Source organism: Onychostoma macrolepis, chromosome 15 (genome assembly GCF_012432095.1).
Source record: "Onychostoma macrolepis isolate SWU-2019 chromosome 15, ASM1243209v1, whole genome shotgun sequence".
NCBI classification, from domain to species: Eukaryota; Metazoa; Chordata; class Actinopteri; order Cypriniformes; family Cyprinidae; genus Onychostoma; species Onychostoma macrolepis.
The window spans coordinates 4,580,813-4,603,630 of NC_081169.1; the positions used below are offsets into that span (position 1 = coordinate 4,580,813).

General features: G+C 36.3%; 1 protein-coding gene across 1 annotated transcript in view; it reads left to right on the top strand.

Annotated features, from left to right (window-relative positions):
* Positions 1 to 22,818, top strand: part of LOC131520848 (uncharacterized) — a 45,180-nt gene that overhangs the window by 4,738 nt on the left and 17,624 nt on the right. The window contains exons 4-6 of the mRNA XM_058745360.1: positions 15,351 to 15,559; positions 15,741 to 15,875; positions 20,240 to 20,394. Coding sequence (XP_058601343.1) covers positions 15,351 to 15,559; positions 15,741 to 15,875; positions 20,240 to 20,394 — 499 coding nt within the window. The remainder of the gene's footprint in view (positions 1 to 15,350; positions 15,560 to 15,740; positions 15,876 to 20,239; positions 20,395 to 22,818) is intronic.

A 22,818-nucleotide genomic window follows, 5' to 3' on the forward strand; every position in this document is an offset into this window, starting at 1 on the left:
CTCTTTCCTTCTACCTCTATCATGTGTCTCCAAAACATTCCGGTTCTCTCTCAGCCACGCTCTAACATCACTCGCAGACGGCAACGTAATCCTGCTAACCTACGCCCTATCTCTACATCTTCCACTACACCTCTGGCTTTCTCGGTGGGTCTCTGGAATTGTCAGTCAGCCGTCAACAAAGCTGACTTCATTTCTGCCTTTTCTTTCAAATCCACTCTCAGCATCTTGGGCTTGACTGAGACCTGGATTCGTCCAGAAGACTCAGCAACCCCAGCTGCTCTCTCTACTAATTTCTCTTTCTCTCACACTTCGCGTCAAGTTGGTCGGGGTGGGGGTACTGGCCTGCTCGTTTCAAAAAATTGGAAATACTCAACCCGCTCTACCCTATGCAATTACTACTTATTTGAATATCATGCCATTACTGTATCAGCTCCGATAAAACTCCAGATTGTGGTAATCTACCGTCCCCCTGGACAAATTCTAGCCACCTTCCTAGAGGAGCTGGACGGGTTGTTGTCCTCTTTCGTGGAGGATGGCACTCCACTCTTAGTCTTTGGTGATTTCAACATTCACCTAGACAAGCCTTATGCTACAGACTTCCACTCATTCCTAGCTTCATTTGATCTCAATCGCCTTACCACTACTAGCACGCACAAATCAGGCAACCAACTTGATTTAATTTACACGCAATTGTACTGCAGATAACATTCTGGTACAACCGCTACATATCTCGGACCATTTCTTCATTACATTTACACTACATTTTGCCACCCATGTGCCACCAACCCCCTACCGGTTACTTTTAGACGAAACCTCGCTCCCTTTCTCCCTCCCATCTTTCCTCTGTAGTATCCTCCTCTCTTCCCTCACCTACCCATTTCTCATCTCTGGATGTAAACGCAGCTACTGAAACTTTATGCTCTACCGTAACTTCTTGTCTAGACGACATTTGCCTCTCTCCTCTAGGTCAGCACGGGCTGCCCCTTCTAACCCCTGGTTATCTGATGTTCTTCGTGAACATCGGACTAAACTCAGAGCGGCAGAGAGAAAATGGCACAAATCAAACAACCCGTCGGACCTAAGTAGGTATCAGTCTCTGCTCTCATCTTTCTCTGCTGATGTCCACACTGCCAAATCCTCACATTTCCACAACAAGATCAACAGCGCTCCAGACATGCGTAATCTCTTCAGAACATTTAATTCTCTCCTCTGTCCCCTCCACCACCTCCCACCACTTCTATTACAGCTGATGACTTTGCTACTTTTTTACAGACAAAACTAGATCGATCAGTGATCAGTTCTCACCTCCACGCACACAGGACCCCCAACCAACCACATCCACTGCTAAAACTCCCATCTTCTCCTTCCGTCCCCTGACGGAGGCTGAAGTATCCAAACTTCTCCTCTCCAACCATCCTACAACATGTCCTCTTGACCCAATCCCTCGCACCTTCTGCAAGCAATCTCTCCCACGCCTACCGCACTCACACACATCATCAACACATCCCTCCTCACAGGCATCTTCCCCACTGCGTTCAAGCAGGCTCGGGTAACCACTGCTCAAAAACCTACATTAAACACTTCTCTTATAGAAAACTATAGACCTGTCTCTCTCCTTCCATTCATAGCGAAAACACTTGAACGTGTTGTCTTCAACCAGGTCTCATTGTTTCTTTCACAGAACAACAAACTGGACGCTAAACAGTCAGGTTTCAGGAGTGGCCATTCAACTGAGACTGCGCTTCTCTCGGTCACTGAAGCCCTGCAGTGCAAAAGCCCATTCCAAATCATCAGTCCTCATTCTGCTGGATCTATCTGCCGCGTTTGACACTGTCAATCATCAGATACTCCTCTCCACCCTCTCATCACTGGGCATCGCTGGAATTCCACTTCGCTGGTTTGAATCCTATCTCACTGGTAGGTCTTTCAGGGTGGCCTGGGGAGGGGAGGTATCCAAAGCACATACACTGGTCACTGGGGTTCCTCAGGGATCGGTTCTTGGACCCCTCCTCTTCTCCACATACACTACATCACTGGGTCCCATCATACAGGCACATGGATTCTCCTACCACTGCTATGCTGATGACACACAGCTCTATCTCTCCTTTCAACCAGATGATCCAACGGTAGCTGCAAGGATCTCAGGTTGCCTGGCGGACATCTCGGCTTGGATGAAAGAACATCACCTTCAGCTCAACCTGGCAAAGTCTGAGCTTCTTGTCTTTCCCGCCGCTCTGACTCTACAGCATGACATCACGATCCAGTTAGGTTCATCAACAATTACCCCATCAACTTCAGTCAGAAATCTTGGTGTAATCTTTGATGACCAGCTGACCTTCAAAGACCACATTGCAAAGACTGCTCGATCTTGCAGGTTTGCACTACACAACATCAGAAAGATCAGGCCCTTTCTGACGGAGCATGCTGCACAACTTCTTGTCCAGGCCCTTGTCATTTCTAGGCTGGACTACTGCAATGCTCTTCTGGCTGGACTTCCATGAAACACAATCAAACCTCTACAAATGATTCAGAATGCGGTGGCATGACTGGTCTTCAAGGAACCCAAAAGAGCCCATGTCACACCTCTCTTTATCTCATCACATTGGCTACCAATCGCAGCTCGCATCAAGTTCAAGACACTGATGCTTGCTTATAGAACAACCACAGGCTCAGCATCCGCCTACATGCACTCACTATTAAGAATCTACATCCCCTCCAGAAGTCTGAGATCTGCTAGTGAGCGACGCCTTGTGGTACCATCACAAAGAGGCTCAAAATCACTCTCCAGAACATTCTCGTTCACCATTCCTGGCTGGTGGAATGATCTTCCCACCCATATTCGGAGTGCTGGATCCCTGTCAATCTTCAAGCAACAGCTGAAAACTCATCTCTTTCGACACTACTTGACTTCACCTTACACATAAAAAAAAAAAAACTCTTTCTCCTTATTTATTCCTTCCCTTGCTAGCTTGTACTTATTTAAACAATACCTGAGACTTGGTATTACAAGCACTTTGTTTGTCGGATTGCCTCTTCAAGATGAATCGCTTCATGTATTCGCCAATTGTAAGTCGCTTTGGATAAAAGCGTCTGCAAAATGACTAAATGTAAATGTAAAATGTAAATAACAGAAGAGTTCAAGTGTTTGTATGTATTACACACAGTAGATTTCATATTAATTCATTATAAGTATTGGAGCAACATGTTCCACCTGCATGCTTTAGTTTCACAGGTTTGATGTTTCAAAACATACAAATTAAAAATATAAAAAATTATCTAGCTGTAAAAGCATAGTTATTCAGTGCACAGCATCAATCTTTTTGCTTCACAACACCACATGCATTGCTACAGACAGATATCTAACATAAAAAGTCAAGGGTCAAGAGCCCAACTAAAGCAAACACTGATCTCCATGATGGTGGCATCATTTTAACCAATAAAACATCAACATCTGATCCTCAATAATTCTCAATAACAGCAGGTGTTCATCACTTATGCACAATCGTCATTTAATTAGTCACTTAATTATATCATTAACTTTAACTCTTTGAGGACTTGGGATTTGACTTGAGACTTGCTTGTGACTTGAAAGGAATGACTTGGTTCCTCCTCTGGTGAAATCAGCTGCTGAGTTGGAATAAACATATGGCAGGACTTTTACTTTCTGATCCCCGGACTTTCCACCTCTGTCAACTGCTGGGTCAAAACAACCCAACCGCAGAGTTCGTTCCTTTTTAACCCGGCGTTGGGTTATATTTAACCGAGCATTTTTTAGAGTGTATGCCAATGTTGACTTTACTGATTCTGATACTGAGTAAACTTAAATTTGTTTAATGAAAGGGGTACAAACAGGTCGGTATGCATAGTATGAGGTACAGTAAACAGAAGATTATTGAAGAGATGGTGTTTCCCCTGATCCTTGCTTGTATGTCAGGAGATTTGTATGTGTTTTGTTTTTTTTCTCCACAAAAAAATATATGCCTTAAGCTTGTAATGTCTTTTTTCACTTATCAGCTAATGAAGGGGTATGTTAAAGCTTTGAAAGGAGCACATACACTTGATGTTCTGATAACTATGTATCCTTAAACTTGTCAAAGAATGACAAAAGGGGAATTGTATGATACATTTTCTATTGATCATATTTAGCCTACATATATTTACTATATGCATATTATTCATATTTACTCAGATATATATTTCACATTCCATATTAATAATCACATATTTACTACAATATATCTTTCCTATTGCAAACTGTTTGAGCACAGGGAACATGAGGCCTGCTTCAGCCTTTCTCTGCCTTGCACAAGAATATGTTAAGGTGACCTGCTTGTTCTTGCTTGCTAAGGGAAAAACAGGATATCAGGAGATGCCGGGAAGACGTTACGTGAGGATTGAAACATATCAAATGTGTTTAACACGCTTGCTTAGCCATATATGGACATATTGGGAGACAGCTAGTGAAAACATGGGGCAAAAGGGTATAAAAGCAGAGAACCATGTTCACTTTGTCACACATATTGCAGGGCTCACTGCTGTATTGTCTGACCTTCTTGCAAGAATAAAATTTCAAAAGACTCTGTCTCTGACCATGTTCTTTATTAAAGATAAAATATCTTCAACAGCCCCTTCTGAAAAAGCGCAATCTTTGATAACACCATGTTGAGCAACTATAGATCAATATCAAATCTTCCTTTCATAGGTAAGATTATTGAAAAGGTCGTTTTTTAATCAGCTGAACAACTACTTGGATACCTGGACAATTTTCAATCTGGTTTCCAAGCGCATCACAGCACAGAGACAGCACTCATTAAGATAATAAGTGATATTCGCTTTAATTTTGATTCTGGCAAAATATCAGTGCTGGTACTATTAGATCTTAGTTCTGTGTTTGACACTGATGATCATAACATACTTCTAGAGAGACTGGAAAACTGGGTCGGGCTTTCTGGGATGGTACTTGAATGGTTCAGGTCATACTTAGAAGGGAGAGGTTATTATGTGAGTATAGGAGAGCATAAGTCTAAGTGGAAGTCCATGACATGCGGAGTCCCACAAGGCTCAATTCTTGCACCACTCTTGTTTAGCCTGAATATGCTCCCACTAAGTCAAATAATGAGAAAGAACCAAATTGCCAATCACAGCTACGCTGATGATACCCAGATTTACCTAGCCTTATCTCCAAATGACTACAACCCCATTGACTTCCTCTGCCAATGCATTGATGAAATAAATAGTTGGATGTGCCAGAACTTTCTTCAGTTAAACAAGGAGAAAACTGAAGTCACTGCATTTAGAAACAAAGATGAAGTTATCAAGGTGAATGCATACCTTGACTCTAGGGGTCAATCAACTAAAAATCAAGTCAAAAATCTTGGGGTGATTCTGGAGACAGACCTGAGTTTTAGTAGTCATATCAAAGCAGTAACTAAATCAGCATACTATCATCTCAAAAACATTGCGAGAACTAGATGTTTTGTTTCCAGTCAAGACTTGGAGAAACCAGTTCACGCCTTTATCACCAGCAGGGTGGATTATTGTAATGGTCTCCTCACCAGCCTTCCAAAGAAGACCATTAGACAGCTGTAGCTCATCCAGAATGCTGCTGCCAGGATTCTGACTACAACCAGCATATCACACCAGTCCTCAGGTCCTCACACTGGCTTCCAGTTTCATTTAGGATTGATTTTAAAGTACTTTTACTCATTTACAAATCATTCAATGGCGTAGGACCGAAATACATTGCAGATTTGCTCACCGACTATCAGAGGCGGACAAAGTACACAACTTCCTTACTTGAGTGAAAGTACAGATACCACTGGTCAAATATTACTCCACTACAAGAGAAAGTTGTAAAGACAGATTTTTACTTAAGTGAAAGTACAGAAGTACATGTTTTTAAAAGTACTTAAGTATCAAAAGTGAAATGTAAATGCATTTTTTTTATTGTCGCATTGTTGTATATTTACAATACCATATGCCACTAATGCAACCTACTGAATACACTGATTAGCTTGTATTATCTTTGGAATTAAGAGCTTTTATGTTACAAAACCTATAGAAATGGAACAACTGAATGAAGATAATCATCTTTATTCTTATCTAACACTCCTACAGCTACATTGAACTCATTATAATACTTGTTTAAAAGTTACAAAGTTCTTTTTCAAAGAGATATTGAAGTCTATGATATGGTTCATTTTAGGCAAACAAAGCAAACATTGAAAAGAAAACAAACTATAGGTTACTATAGTGAGATAATAGTAAATTTGTGGATACTGTGATTTTACTGCAAATACCATAGTTATGGTTACTATAGTAAAAACATGGTTCATTTTCCAAAGGGCTTTAACGAGTTAACACATGCCTTTTTTAAAGCGCTTTTAGCTGTGCAGTGGCACGGACGTTTACATTAGTTTAGCGGGAAGATCCCGAGGTTGCCAGATTTGCATAACAAATATCAGCCAAATGTTCATTCAAAGCTCAGCAGAAAACTGCAGGCTTAGAAATACTGTAAGACTTGGCAACACAGGAAGGTCCTGGCAGATCGCAGGCCGGATTTTCGCAGAAAAAAAGAGTTAAGTGAATCTGAAAATGCACTCACTGGAAAAACTGCTACATATAACGACTTTCTACTTGGGGACCTTGATATAAATGTAGTTGAGTAAAAAGTACAATATTTGTCTTTCAAATGTAGTGAAGTTAAAGTCGCAAGTTTCCAGAAAAAATAATACTCGAGTAAAATACAGATACTCAAAAAGTGTACTTAAGTACAATACTCAAGTAAATTTACTTCGTTACTGTCCACCTCTGCCGAATATAAACCTAACAGACCACTCAGATCATTAGGATCGAGTCAGTTAGAAATACCAAGGGTTCACACAAAACAAGGGGAGTCCGCTTTTAGCTATTATGCCGCGCACAGTTGGAACCAGCTTCCAGGAGAAATCAGATGTGCTAAAACATTAGCCACATTTAAATCAAGACTCAAAACTTATCTGTTTAGCTGTGCATTTGTTGAATGAACACTGTGATACGTCCAAACTAAATTCATTTTAAATCAATTTTATATAATTTCCTTGGTTTTATTATTATTTTTAATTCCTTATTTTTATTTTTGTGATTATTTTTTAATGACTATTTCACTTCCTTTTATGTAAAGCACTAAATAAACTTGCCTTGCCTTGCTTTTGTGTAATGTGCTGCTTTGATTTGTTTATTATCTAGATCAGTATTGTACAAGTCTTTATTGATCCTGGATTAGAAATACATGTTTTTATCCATGCTGTGTTCTTTTTCATTTAAACTTTTTATATTTCTAGGTTCATTCTCAACAATAATTCTGAACCAGCTGTTTTTCACGTTGATTCAGTGTCTGTTTTTTTTTTTTTTTTTGATCTTCCTGCACTGCACTGCGCTACAGCCCCTTCAGGCCCCGTATTGCTATAATTATGCTTTGTTTGTGTGATAATCCAACAATATGCCTTTTGCTAGCTGTTTAAACAATATCTGTGATTTATTTTTCTTTTTTTCCCCTAATCATGTGTTTAATGGTAACACTTTACAATAAGGTGTCATTTGTTAACATGAGTTAATGTACACAGCAGAGGCGGACAATCCAGGGGTCAGAAAGTAAAAGTCCTGCCATATTTTTGCTCCACCCATGAACTCAGCAGCTGATTTCACCCGAGGAGGAACCAAGTCATTCCTTTCAAGTTACAAATGAGTCTCAAGTCAAATCCCAAGTCCTCAAAGAGTTAAAGCTAATGAGATAATTAAGTGACTAATTAAATGATGATTGTGCATAAGTGATGAACACCTGCTGTTAGTGAGAATCACAGAGGATCAGATGTTGATGTTTTATTGGTAAAAATGATGCCACCATCATGGAGATCAGTGTTTGCTTTAGTTGGGCTCTTGACCCTTTTAATACATCAAAGTAATTCGCTTCTAAGCAAATGCAATGTTGTTTCACAAAAAAAACTGTTGTGCCTCGCAGAATCAAAAGCTTGATGTAGCAGATCAGTTTATGTTTTTTGTGTTTAATTCATTTGAATGAACATCATGAAGGTGTCTAGCTTTGACTTATTGAGTGATATTCAGCTATTACTGAACACTTCACTATGGTATTACCCAGTATGCATTGCAGCATGAAGAATTTTGTTGGATGTCACCATTGTTGAGATTCATATGCTGGTTCGTGATGTCTGTTTGTGTCTAAATAACAGAAGAGTTCAAGTGTTTGTATGTATTACACACAGTAGATTTCAAATGAATTCATTATAAATATTAGAGCAACATGTTCCAACTGCATGCTGTAGTTTCACAGATTTGATGTTTCAAAACGTACAAATTAAAAACAAAAAAACAATCAGTCTAGCTGTAAAAGCATAGTTATTCAGTGCACAGCACCACATGCATTGCTACAGAGAGATATTTAGAAATCAAGACAAGAAGTCAAGGGTCAAGAGCCCAACTAAAGCAAACACTGATCTCCATGATGATGGCATAATTTTAACCAATAAAACATCAACATCTGATCCTCAGTAATTCTCAATAACAGCAGGTGTTCATCACTAATGCACAATCATCATTTAATTAGTCACTTAATTATATAATTAACTTTAACTCTTTAAGGACTTGGGATTTGACTTGAGGACTTGCTTGTGACTTGAAAGGAATGACTTGGTTCCTCCTCTGGTGAAATCAGCTGCTGAGTTCATGGGTGGATCAAAAATATGGCAGGACTTTTACTTTCTGACCCCTAGATTTTCCGCCTCTGGTATGCTGTAAAACCCCCAGTGTTAAATCAACAGTGTATATATAATCTGCACTCAGAGTGTTAAAAAAAGGGAACCCTGAAGCAGTGTTAAAGATAATGAGGTAATTAGTTTAGTAATTGAGTGACGATTGAGCATTAATGTAGAACACCTGCTGTTAACAAGCTGAATCACTGAAAGAAAGGAAACAAGAACAGAAAAAGACGAGATGAGTGGAAATACAAGAACTACAACTGACTTCAGCCACAGCCTTAGATGAAATCAACACAAGATAAAAGAAGACATTAAATCTCTCAAGATCTTAGCAGAGGATGATTAAGCAACGCCATAAACAGCATCACCAGCTTCACACGTTACCAACCAGATTGACTTTTTGACATTTTAGTTTAGTTACCATTATCGAGTTCAGTGTTTGCTTTAGTTGGGCTCTTGACTCTTAACTTAAAACTTTACAATTTCATTGGCTGCAATAACTGTGCGTTTGTTTAGATATGTTAGCTATGGCAAAAAAGAAAAAAAAAAGCAAGAGAAAATGTGATCGGGGCTAGTTAAGTTTCAATAAAGATGTAATCAGTGTATAGTGGCTTGAGTAAATAATGTAATTTAGTAGATTTATTAGTTACTTTTGTTACCAAGTTTATGATATACTTAGTTTAAGATCTGGCAGTTTTAAGATTGATCTGAAATACTTTTGAAACTTATTCTGCATTGAAAGCTTAGCTTTTCTTCATAAAACGGACTTCAAGAATCAGCGAAAGAATCTCAACAATGGTGACAATCAACATAAAGCTGTATTAGTATTTCTTTTATTCTTACTATTTCCTTTTGTTTTGCTCTTTTGTTGTGACTTTTAGTAGCGTGTTTTGTGATGTTCACAGTTGATCTGTTTATCTGAATATGTTGACCGTCACCATTGTTGAGATTCATACACTGAGTCTTGATGTCTGTATGATAATACAGTTTTAAGCTCCTAATGCAGATTTACGTTTGAAAGTCTCTCAGATTAATCTTAAAACTGAAAGATTAAGCTTTATACTGTAAGTGAACAAAATCTAAAATTTCACAAAATAGATCACGAAAGTCAGTAAAAGCTGGTGATTTCTTTATTGAAGTCTAACCATCAACACCCGATTGCCATAAAAAGCATGTCTAAACAAACACACAGTTATGGCAGCCAAAGAAATTGTGTTGTTTTAAGTCAAAGGCCAAGAGCCCAACTAAAGCAAACACTGACCTCAATAATGGTAATTCAAACAAAACTAAAACATCAACATCTAAAGTCAATCTGGTTAGTAACGTTGGTGATGCTGTTTATGGAGTTGTTTAATCATCCTCTGCTGAGATCTTGAGAGATTTAATGTCTTTTATCTTGTGTTGATTTCATCTAAGGCTGTGGCTGAAGTCAGCTGTAGTTCTTGTATTTCTGCTAATCTCTTTTTTCTGTTCTTCTTCTTCTTTCAGTGATTCAGTTGTTAACAGCAGGTGTTCTTCATTAATGCTCAATCATCACCAATTACTAAACTAATTATCTCAACTTTAACACTGCTTCAGTGTTACTTTTTAACACTCTGAGTGCAGATTATATACACTGGGAGTGTTAACACTGGAGGTGCTTGTATTAATAACATGCAATGAACAATACATTTATTACACTGTATATCATTGTTAAGCTAATGAAAATACAGTTGTTCATTGTTTATTTGTGTTAGTTCATAGTGCAAACTAATGTTAACAAACACAACTTTTTAATAAAAATATTTTAATAATGCATTAGTAAATGCTGAAATTAACAGTAACTAAGATTATTAAATGCTGTAGAAGTATTGTTCATTCTAGTTCATGTTTACAAATGTTGTTAACTAATGTTAACTAATGAACCTTATTGTAAAGTGTTACTTGTGTAATTATATATTTGAAAGCATGTTTAAGCAGATTGGTTAAAATGTATAATAATTGAGGATACATGAATTAAATGCAACTGGCAAATAGGTAAAGGGGGAAGTTATATGGAGCTGTTAAGGATGGGGAAGTAGTGGAAATGTAGCCATGTGATAACACTTGAACACATGAACAAAATGGCTGTTTTATATATAAAATGTTAGCTTAGTTTGCCTGCTCCTTAAAAGGTAAAATATGCTTGTAACCAATCAGTGAACACTACTTAGATTTCCTGGTTTTGGGATATATAATATGCCGTAATGGTTTTATGGGACATTTGAAAGGAACAGACCAAGCTGTTTTGAGGAATAAGCACTAAATGTAGGTACAAATTAGACTTATTTTATTGTTCTATTGTTTCACTGTTCTGCTGTTCTTGTTTTAATTCCCTTTTTTATTTTTAACATTTTATTGGTTTACATGCTTTTAATAAAATATGTCTGTTGAATTAACAGTATATAACACACATGTAATCCAAGCAATGTTAGCTCTTTAATGTTTTTTTTTTGTGCCTATTCCAGTAAACCATTTTTTTAGCAAAGTACATTTAATCTAATTTATTATTATTATTATTATTATTATTTTCATTCTGTTTCAGAAAACTATGGACAAGACAAAACTCAGACTTTGATTCTCAAGAAGAGAGGTACAGTACATAATTTACATTATTTCAACTTGCTTTGGTAACACTTTATAATAACTGCACTCTATGAATCATTAGGTATGCATTAGTAAATAGTCAGTTCATCCTTCATAAAGCATTGTCCCAACATTAATAGTCATTAGTAAGCAGTTTGTACACTGTAAAAAATTGCTGTAAAATTTACAGTAACTTACTGGCACACTGTAAAAAATTGCTGTAAAATTGACAGTAACTTACTGGCAATTTTGGTTGCCAGTAAGACTGTAAATTTACAAGAGTACTGTAAATCAATAATTACAATTGTACTGTAAAAATACAGCAAACTCTTGCATGCTGTAAAAATTGCTGTGATGGTGTAAACATTTGGTAAACTTATTTCATTTGATTCTACTAAGAAGGAACATTTCTTAACATAAAACTGCAAACACTTAATTTATAATAGTAAAATTACTAAAAACATGACTTTAACTCAAATTGTTGCAGTTTATCATCAGCTATAGCACACATGCATGTGGTAAAGCACTTAACAAAGAAATCATCACTGTATCAGCAACTCTACAGTTACTGTCTTTAAATAAAGCAGCAGAACATCAGTGTTTGTGGCTCATCATTGACTGAAGCACAGGCTCTACTCTCCACCACAATGGTGACCCACAAAACTAAATTAAACTAATAGAGCTCTTGTGCAAAATAATACAGTTCAGTTAAATATTTACTCTCCTTATAGATAATACCTGCTGTTAACAAGCAGAATCACTGAATGAAAGAGAAACAAGAACTACAACTGACTTCAGCCACAGCCTTAGATGAACTCAACTGAAATACAAGACATCATTAAATCTCTCAAGATCTGATTATAAACAACTCCACAAACAGCATTACCAGCTTCACACATTACAATTTGACTTTATTTCTGTTATATGTCTATAAAAATTATTTGAGAATTAACAGAAGTTTAGTTGTTTTATTGAAAACGTTTAGTGTGACCTCACCATTGTGGCGGGTATGGTTTGCTTTAGTTGGGCTCTTGACCATCAATTTTTAATCTTAGCTTTTTTCTGGCTGATGTAACTGTGTTTGTAAAGCACATATGTTATAGCAAGAAAACCCAGAAAAATTTGCTTTTGATTGATTATTGATAATGATGTAATCATTATCTAGTGGCCTGATTCACTGATCTCATTCAGATGCTGATCTTTAAAAACATGGTGTGGGTATCTTTTTTTGTGTTTGTGTGTGTTTACAATCGCTATATGACCTTGAATGAGACAACAAACTGCTAATGAAAAATTTTAAAGATGTCTCATGCACAAAACTTTTAGTACTACAGCAACAGCTAGACACACACAGACATCAAGAATCAGCGTATGAATCTCAACAACGGTGACAATCAACAAAATAAATAAACAGATCAACTCTGAACATCACAAAACATGCTACTAAAACTCAACACAAAAAAATAAAAAATAAAAGCACATAGTAAGAATTAAAGACAATAAGTGAACAATTCAGCGGCATAATTTATTCATGCCGCAATGCATGCTGGGATTCATGGGTGAGTTTTGTATTGTGCTGGTACCCAGCATGAATTGCAGCATTAAGCTTTTGATTGTCACCATTGTTGAGATTCATACACTGATTCTTGATGTCTGTGTGTGTCTAATTGCTGCCGTAGTACTAAAAGTTTTGTGCATAAGACATTTTTAAAATTTTTCAGTAGCAGTTTGTCGTCTCATTCAGGTTCATATAGCGGCTGTAAACAACACCAAACTAACAAATAAAAGAATCCACACCATGTATTTTAAGATCAGCCTCTGAATGAGATCAGTGAATCAAGCCACTAGATAATGATTACATCATTATCAGTAATCAATCAAAAGCACGCAATCACACATTTTCCTGGCTTTTCATGCTATAACAAACGCGCTTTACAAACACAGTTACAGCAGCCAGAAAAAAACTAAGATTAAAATTTGATGGTCAAGAGCCCAAGTAAAGCAAACCCTGATCGCCACAATGGTGAGGTCAAACGAAACGTTTTCAATAAAACAAATAAACTTCTGTTAATTCTCAAATTATTTTTATAGACATATGACAGAAATAAAGTCTAATTGTAATGTGTGAAGCTGGTAATGCTGTTTGTGGAGTTGTTTAATCAGATCTTGAGAGATTTAATGATGTCTTGTATTTCAGTTGAGTTCATCTAAGGCTGTGACTGAAGTCAGTTGTAGTTCTTGTTTCTCTTTCATTCAGTGATTCTGCTTGTTAACAGCAGGTGTTATCTATAAGGAGAGTAAATTTTTAACTGAACTGTATTATTTTGCACAAGAGAGATCTGTTAGTTTAATGTAGTTTTGTGGGTCACCATTGTGGTGGAGAGTAGAGCCTGTGCTTCAGTCAATGATGAGCCATAAATTCTGATGTTCTGCTGCTTGATTTAAAGACAGTAACTGTAGAGTTGCTGATACAGTGATGATCTCTGTTAAGCGCTTTACCACATGCATGTGTGCTATAGCTGATGATAAACTGCAACGATTTGAGTTAAAGTCATGTTTTTAGCAACTTTACTATTACAAATTAAGTGTTTGCAGTTTTATATTAAGAAATGTTCCTTCTTAGTAGAATCAAATGAAATAAGTTTACCAAATGTTTACACACCATCATAACAATTTTACAGCATGCAAGAGTTTGCTGTATTTTTACAGTACAATTGTAATTATTGATTTACAGTACTCTTGTAAATTTACAGTCTTACTGGCAACCAAAATTGCCAGTAAGTTACTGTAAATTTTACAGCAATTTTTTTACAGTGCAGCTATAAATGCCTTGTTCTTGATTTATAAGCATATCTATTACAAAGATTTAAAGGCTCATTTATGTTCCCAACTGAAAAAAATAAACAAACACAACACAGAGGGATACAAAACTCAGAAATATTTATTTCAAGATTTAAAAAAAAAAGATGAAACTGTCCAACTGTACACTTTAATTTTTCTTTTTAGTTGTACAGTTGTACAGTTTCATTTTTGCATCTTGAAAAAATATTTCTGTGTTCTGTATCCCTCGGTGTTGTGTTTGTTTAACTTGTCTGTTTGGAAGATAAATGAGCCTTTAACTCTCCTTTGTAAATGCTTTACAAGGTATGAATAGTCCTCACTTTAGATGAGCTCACAAAAATAGATGGCTGGCAACTACTAAATGTTTTATAACTACCTGACTTAATCATGAATTACAGCAGGAATATGTGTTAATAAAGCATTTATTAACACACTGAGCAACTATTATCATGTGTCTAAATAATAAGATTTATAAATGTACATTTAAATAGTTTATTAATCATTTACTCACATTTTCTAAATGATCTTATGAACCACTGACAACTCCTAAATAACTGGTTTGTAAATAACGTAATAATTTAGAAATTATAAATTGATCATTAATAAAGTATGAAAATACAATTATTAAACATCATAGATATGCTCAAAAACAAAACATTTATAGCTGTTTTTATAAACTGCTTACTAATGCCTATTAATTTTGTAACAATACTTTATAAATAATGAATTGACTATTTACTAATGATTAACTAATGATTCATAGTGTGCAGTTATTATAAAGTGTTACCCTTGCTTTTTATGTATACATTTTAGAATTGTTCTACTTTTAATCTTAAAATATTAAAAGACTTTTAATCATAAAATATGAAAATCCATCATTTAGAATAATAATTGAAAACAAAATTGTAAAATATTGTGTGAAAATTTTGAAAGGCAAATGTCTTTGCAACCAAAATCACTATAAGAAATAAAATAAAGTTAACATACAGTAAGACTTGCATGTTGATTTTTATTTATTTTTGTATAGCATTTCCTACTAGAGTAGCTAAAGTACTGCAGTGAAGTATTTTTTTCTGCCACTCTAGAACCTCCAACTGATGATCTAAATAATGTTTCTGTTTGTTTTTCTCTTTTGATGTTTTAATTATAAAGCTTATTTTTAGACTCACAAACTGAAGGAGCATTCCACAATCATTTCATTGAGTCTGTTCGGCCTTTAATTGAGTTGATTGACTCTCTGAGGTTGATCGGTCTTGATGAAGATATTGGCCTACCATCCATTGCAGTGGTGGGAGACCAGAGTTCTGGAAAGAGCTCTGTTTTGGAGGCACTCTCTGGAGTAGCTCTACCTCGAGGAAGTGGTAAGAGGTTTTGCTTTACTTTCAGCATCTATTGCAAATATACTGGACAAAAAAAGGACACCTTTATTTGTTAATGTATCCCATTTCAATTGAGTATATGAACAAGATTTGAGAACTCCTCTCTTAAAATAACTTCCTAATAACCGTTTTTTTATTTTTTATTTATTTTTTTTTTTTTAAGGTATTGTCACTCGCTGTCCTCTTGAACTGAAATTGCAGAAGGTAAAAAATGCACCATGGTCGGGGATCATTTCTTACAGTGGTCACAGAGAGACCTTTAATGACCCATTAAAAGTGGATACACTTGTTAGAGAAGGTCAGTATCAACAGAAACTCTTACAGATTTTATGTTGTCATCATAAAATAACTTGTATATGCTAGCCTATATTCAATCTGTGAACAACAGAATCACAAACAGAAAATCAATCAATCACAATCAATTACAATTTGCTTCACTTTCAATTGATGTATTGAACTGTAAATTGGAATGGTAGGAATAATAATAATTCTAATTTCTAAAAGGTAAATTAGATTTACAACACTGCATCATGTTTGCTACTTTAGTTTAAATTAAATGGGTCATGAGATGAGAAACAAAAAATCCCTTGATCTTTAGACAAATCACATTTTGTACTATAAAAACGTTGTGTAAGTTTCAGAACTCCAAACTTTCTCGTTAGTCTAAAAACAGCTTATATTGAAGGCAGTCTGCCGAAATGACAGCTTGTGGAATGTTCTACTCTATGATGTAATAGTGTGGATAAGCACCGCAGAAGAAGGTGGACATCACTGTCTGTTTAGCCCCGCCCACTGATTCGCTTGTAGTGTTTATGAGAGAGGCGGACACACAGGGGTGTATTCCAGAAAGCACGGTTAACTTACCGTCAGCTAAACCCTGAACTTTCGGTTGATTAACCCCAAACCTTGCTTACTCGAGGTATGTGGTTCTAAAAACGCGTTCGGGAGTAAATTCATTCAACTCAGAGTATGTTCCTGGTTAAGGCTCAAGACATTCTCAACAGAGCGACAAATCGACGAGTCAGTATGGAAACGGACACTAAGAATAAGCGCGCCATGCTGCTTATTTCTTCTTCTTCTATTCAACGGTCATGTAGGCCTTATGCTTAGTGCATATCGCCACCTAATTGATGGTTTTGCAATCATTTTTATTTTTTCCCCATTTAATTATATTGTTTGTTTGATGCTAATTATATATTAAGTCATATCAGATATGTATTTTTTTTATAGAAATACATTATAGAAAATGCGATCCATGTGTGAGATGATAATATAAAATGTAATATATATATATATATATATATATATATATATATATATATATATATTTATATATATAGGCTAATATAATAAATTAAACATTACCTTGTCATAATAGAGTTTTATAATTTATACAGATAACTGTTATATATGCCAATAAAATATAATAACCATATTAGAGCAATATATACACTGTAAAACCTAACAGTTAGGGTAACTCAAACCGATTGAGTAAACTGATTGCCTTAAAAACCTGACAAGTTAGGTTAACTCAAACCGTTTGAGGAAACTTATTGTCTTAAAATATTTAAGTTTTTTAAAACTAATAGTTATGAGTACTCTGAACTTATTTCAGCTGAGTTCACTAAATAAGATCTATGCCCAACAAGTCACGGTAACTCAAACCGTTTGAGTAAACCAATTGCCTTAAAAACCCAAGTTAGGATAACTCAAAACATTTGATGAAACTTATTGTCTTAAAACTTTTAAGTTTTTAAATCTAACAATTATGAGTACACTGAACTTATTTCAGTCGAGTTCACTAAAATAAGATATACATTGCAGTTAAGTAATTAAGTGATTAATTAAGTGCTGATTGAGCATTAGTGATGAACACCTGCTGTTAACAAACAGAATCACTGACAGAAAGAGAAACACAAGAACAACAACTGACTTTAGACACATGCTTAGATGAAATCAATTGAAATAAAATGCATTAAATCTAAAAATCTGATTAAACAACCCCACAAACAGCATGACCAGCTCCACTTATTAATAACAAGACTGACATCTACAGAAGATCTTATTGAGAATTAACTGAGGTTTAGATGTTGATTTGTTTCAATTGAAGTAACCATGTTAGAGATCAGTGTCTGATTTAGTTGGGCTCTTGACCCTTGACTTCTGTGTTAGTAGTTCTGTTTCTTCTCTTTCTCTGGCTGTTGTAACCATGTGTTCTTCGAACATGTTTGCTATAACTCAAAAGCCTAGAGGAAATGATCAGTAGTTGGTTGTTATATATTTATAATGACGTTCATCTATTAGTGAGCTGATCTCATAGAAATTTAACATAGACTCATCGTGTCTAATTTCTGATTGAATGAACATATTGATTATAGTAAAAGCGATTTTAAGAGCCACTGTTTCTGTGATAGTCAGTTAATATAAAGGACTTTCCAAACAGTAGCAATTGCACTCACACAGACATCAAGAACCAGCTTGTGAACCTCAACAATGGTGACCATTAAAAAATAAATTTAAAAAAAATCATGCAGCAATGCATGCTGGGAGCCATGGATGAGTTTTGTACTATGCTAGTACCCAGCATGCATTGCAAAATTATTATTATATTTTTTTAATGGTCACCATTGTTGAGGTTCATAAGCTGATTCTTGATGTGTGAGTCTTGCTTCTGTAATTTAAAACTTTTTGTGGACAAACTGTTTAGAAAGTCCTTTATATTAGCTTACTGTCATAGAACCAGTGGCTTCTAGAAACGCTTTTACTATAATCAATACATTCATTTAACCAGAGGTTAGACACACAATGAGTTGTGTTTATTCTCAATGAGATCAGCTCACTAATAGATGATTGTCATTAGAAATACATAACAACCAACTACTGATCACTTCCTCTGAGCTTTTGAGTTGCAACAAATATGTTTGAAAAACACATGGTTACAACAACCAGAGAAAAAAAGAAAACAAAAAAAAAGCTACCAACACAGAAGTCAAGGCTCAAGAGCCCAACTAAAGCAGACACTGATCTCTAACATGGTTACTTCAAATGAAACAATAAATCAATATCTAAACCTTAGTTAATTCTCAATAAGATCTTCTGTAGATGTCTGACAGAAATAAAGTCAGTCTGGTTATTAATAAGTGGAGCTGGTGATGCTGTTTGTGGGGTTGTTTAATCAGATCTTGAGATTTAATGTATTTTATTTCAGTTGATTTCATCTAAGCATGTGTCTAAAGTCAGTTGTTGTTCTTGTGTTTCTCTTTCTGTCAGTGATTCTGTTTGTTAACAGCAGGTGTTCATCACTAATGCTCAATCAGCACTTAATTAATCACTTAATTACTTAACTGCAATGTATATCTTATTTTAGTGAACTCAACTGAAATAAGTTCAGAGTACTCATCACTATTAGTTTAAAAAAAACTTAAATGTTTTAAGGCAATCAGTTTCCTCAAACTTTTGAGTTACCCTAACTTGTTGGGTTTTACAGTGTAGGCTAACCTTGTTTATTACTTATATAAGCATACAACTATATATATATCTATTACATTTTAATTACATTTTAAATAATAATCTCACACATGGGTCGGCAGCAGGTTATCTTCAGAGAGCAAGTTGCTATGGTTACTTACATACCAAGTAACCTTCGAATTTGGAACCGAAAGCTGAGGTTATCCGCTCACTTATCCTCAAACATACCCCTGTATGTCACATAACCTGTTTTCTGGAATACACCCCTGTAATGCCTGATAAAGTAATGTTTATGAGCGTAGCGCATATATTTGATTACAGCCGTTACCGGGAAAACCGCTATATCTCCAACTCCAACAGCACCACCTGCTTGCAGAGAATGAAATTGCATTTGCAAGTCTGTGGGAAACACTGGTGTCTGTTAACAAACAAACAAAAAGCATGCTTCAGAAATGTTTTGAGAAGGTTCTTAAGTTTTGAGCCATGAATTATTACTATGAATTAGGCTACTACTACTACTACTACTACTATTGCTATCTTGTGCCCTGCAATAAACATTTACTCATACTCTCTTTTATAAGATGAAGGGGGAAAAAAAGGAAAATCTGGCAAACATATCGGCCCCAAAAATTTATAAAAAAAATCGGCATCATATATTGGCCATCGGCTGCCCTGATTTCTAAATATCAGCATCGGCTAGAGAAAAACCCATATTAGTTGACCTCTATTGCTGAAACTTAAATTAATTGTTTTGCCACTTTTGCAATTGTTATTAATGTATTTTGAATGCAAAAAGCGCTTTATTAAAAACAAAAGTGTTGATTTGTTATGCATGTTTATTGAAAACAATTGTTCCGGACCTTTGACATTGAAAATTCAGATTTGGACCTTTGAATGTAGACTTTGAGAACCCCTGCTCCACGCCTGTTCAAACAAAGCATTCTGATGAGGGGGTCAAAAACAGGACAGAAAATAGCTTATTACTTCAAAATTATTTTTGATAATAAAAGTTTATAAAAATAAACGGTTTTGATGTAAAATATTGAAAACATTATAAAGGGACCTCAGAGAACAGTACAAAAAAAAAAAAAAAAGGAAGTTCATGACCCTTTTAAAGAAATTAAAGTAAAAAAAAAAAAAAAAAAAAACTATATCTACTTGTGTTTATCTGTTGCATACTTTTGAATTCAACAGCTCAAAACAAGCTGGCTGGAAATACGGTTGGAATCTGTGATGAACTCATTACTTTGGAGATTTCATCTCCTGATGTTTGTGACCTCACTATGATCGATCTACCTGGTATAACCCGTGTACCTGTGCAAGATCAACCTGAGGATATTGGAGATCAGGTGAGTGTATGTGGTGTTTCCTCCAAAAAAAAATATGATTTAGGGGGAGTGGGGTGAGCTGAGGCAGTTTTTACTTGCGGTGTCTTTAAAGTGAGAGCATGACAGTAACATGTCCAACTAAAATATGTACATAATTTTCAGGATGTGTTGCATCCCTGGGGATAATCACATTGGGTTTAAAATAAACTGCTTTTAAAATATGACTTTCTAAAAAAAATATAAAAAACTTAACTTATCCCCAGTGAGGGGTAAATTGAGCCCAGGGAGAGGATAAATTGAGCCACATGGGGTTAAACTGTGCCATTGATTATGCTACAGTAAAACTGAACATTTTCACCTCATGCTATTTTTTTGTGTTTTTTTTGGCTGATAGGTAACAGAAATACAACATTACCATAATTATACAAAGTTACAGATTTTTACAGGCACATTTTGACCATGAACTAAAATACAATGCAAGACAGAACACAATATAGTTGTCTATTCATTTTGAGACATTACAGTAATATATGTCCAAAACTCTTCCCAGGGAGACAACCTCTCCTCTCTAACACCATTTACTCGATTAAACATGGATTCATAAGATGCAATTTCTACTACTACACTAGCCCACTCTTTAAATTCTGGGGCTTTCACTGTCTTCCAGTGTCTCAAAATAATCCTACTTGCCATCGTACCATAATAACAGAAAATACACGCTTTGAAACATTAGGTATTTAAGACTTGTCACCTAACAGACACAATTTAGGGGTTAAAGATATTTCGGAGCAATACCAGCAACTTAAGACATCCATAACTTGTTTCAGGTATGGTTTTAAAAAGACTACATTCCCAAATACAATGTAAAAAAGGTACCTGTTTCCAACTGGCATTTCCAACATAAATTGTCTTTCACCAATTTCATCCTGTAAAGTCTTACCAAAGTGTGCTAATATCTATGAAGAATCTTATACTGAGTGAACTTCCTCTTGCTTCTTTTATACATTTACAATTTTTCTGGGTCAATTTCTTCACCAATGTCCCTCTGCCATATGGTTCTTAAATTTCCCAAGTCACTGCTTCTGAAAGAGTTTACTGCTTTATTTAATTGTGATGATTTACGATATATATATATATATATATATATATATATATATATATATATATATATATATATTTTTTTTTTAAGTACACTGTAAACCCAACAATTTAGGGTAACTCAAACCATGTGAGTAAACCAATTCCTTGCTTAAACCATGTAAATTTTAAAACTGACAGTTAAGTAATTAAGTGATTAATTAAGTGCTGATTGAGCATTAGTAATGAACACCTGCTGTTAACAAACAGAATCACTGAAGAAAAGAGAAACAAAGAACGTCTCGGTTACGTCGTAACCCTCGTTCCCCTGATGGAGGAACGGAGACGTTATGTCGTGACGACATAGGGGATTTACTTGGGAGCCCCAATCATCTCTGATTTAAGAGAAAACGCCAATGAATATTGGCTAGTGGATTTGCATACCTGCGCCACTCCCGTGCACACGGGTATAAATAGGCGGCAGGTGCATCCACTCATTAGGTTTTACGCTGAGGAGCCGAGAACGAGTCCCTGGCAACCAGCGATGGTTCAAGATTGTGGCATGGGGACATAACGTCTCCGTTCCTCCATCAGGGAACGAGGGTTACGTGACGTAATCGAGACGTTCCCTATCTGTCGGTCACTACGAGTTATGTCGTGACGACATAGGGTCTTATGGAAAGCGCCACAACCTGAACCCCGTCACAACCTTGTGGCATGCAGATGCTGACAAGCGGCGTGACAGACAAATGCCATGCGAAGGTCGCAACCTTCCCATCGCCCCAGCGCAAATTGCTAACCTTGGTGCCCGCAGGGACCACTGAGTACATCGCTGCTGGAGATAGCTGCCGCTGTTCCTTTTCCCACAGAAGTCGGAAGGATTTCGACCTTCAATGAAAGATAGCTTCAAGTCTTTCCTATTTGTTGTTACAGCTTGGCAGTAACGACGGGAAGCGAGCCTTCCAGAGAAGGGCGCCACGGAGGCCACATCCTGCCCAAGGGAGGTAACATGTGGAGACACTGATATGGACTGACCCAGGCCTGGGGCAGTACTACATACGACTGGACCCTGGGGCAGATCCTACCTAGGGGTAGGGAGGAGAGCTGCCAGCAGGGCCTGACAGAAGGCTCTGTCAAAGGGAAGACACGGGTTTACCGTGAGGGAAACCTTACCGTGGTAGAATACACATATGGGATTACCCGAAGGGAATCAAGCCATACGGACACCTAGCCCAGTACAGGGGCTGACCGGAGACCCGGCGAGCTAACACAAATACTGGGCCTGGCGTCAGACTGCTCCGCCCAGTCTGACTGCCGGGGTGCTGGAGGAACTCCACCAGGGTTCGCCGTCCGGGAACTGAACTGGAG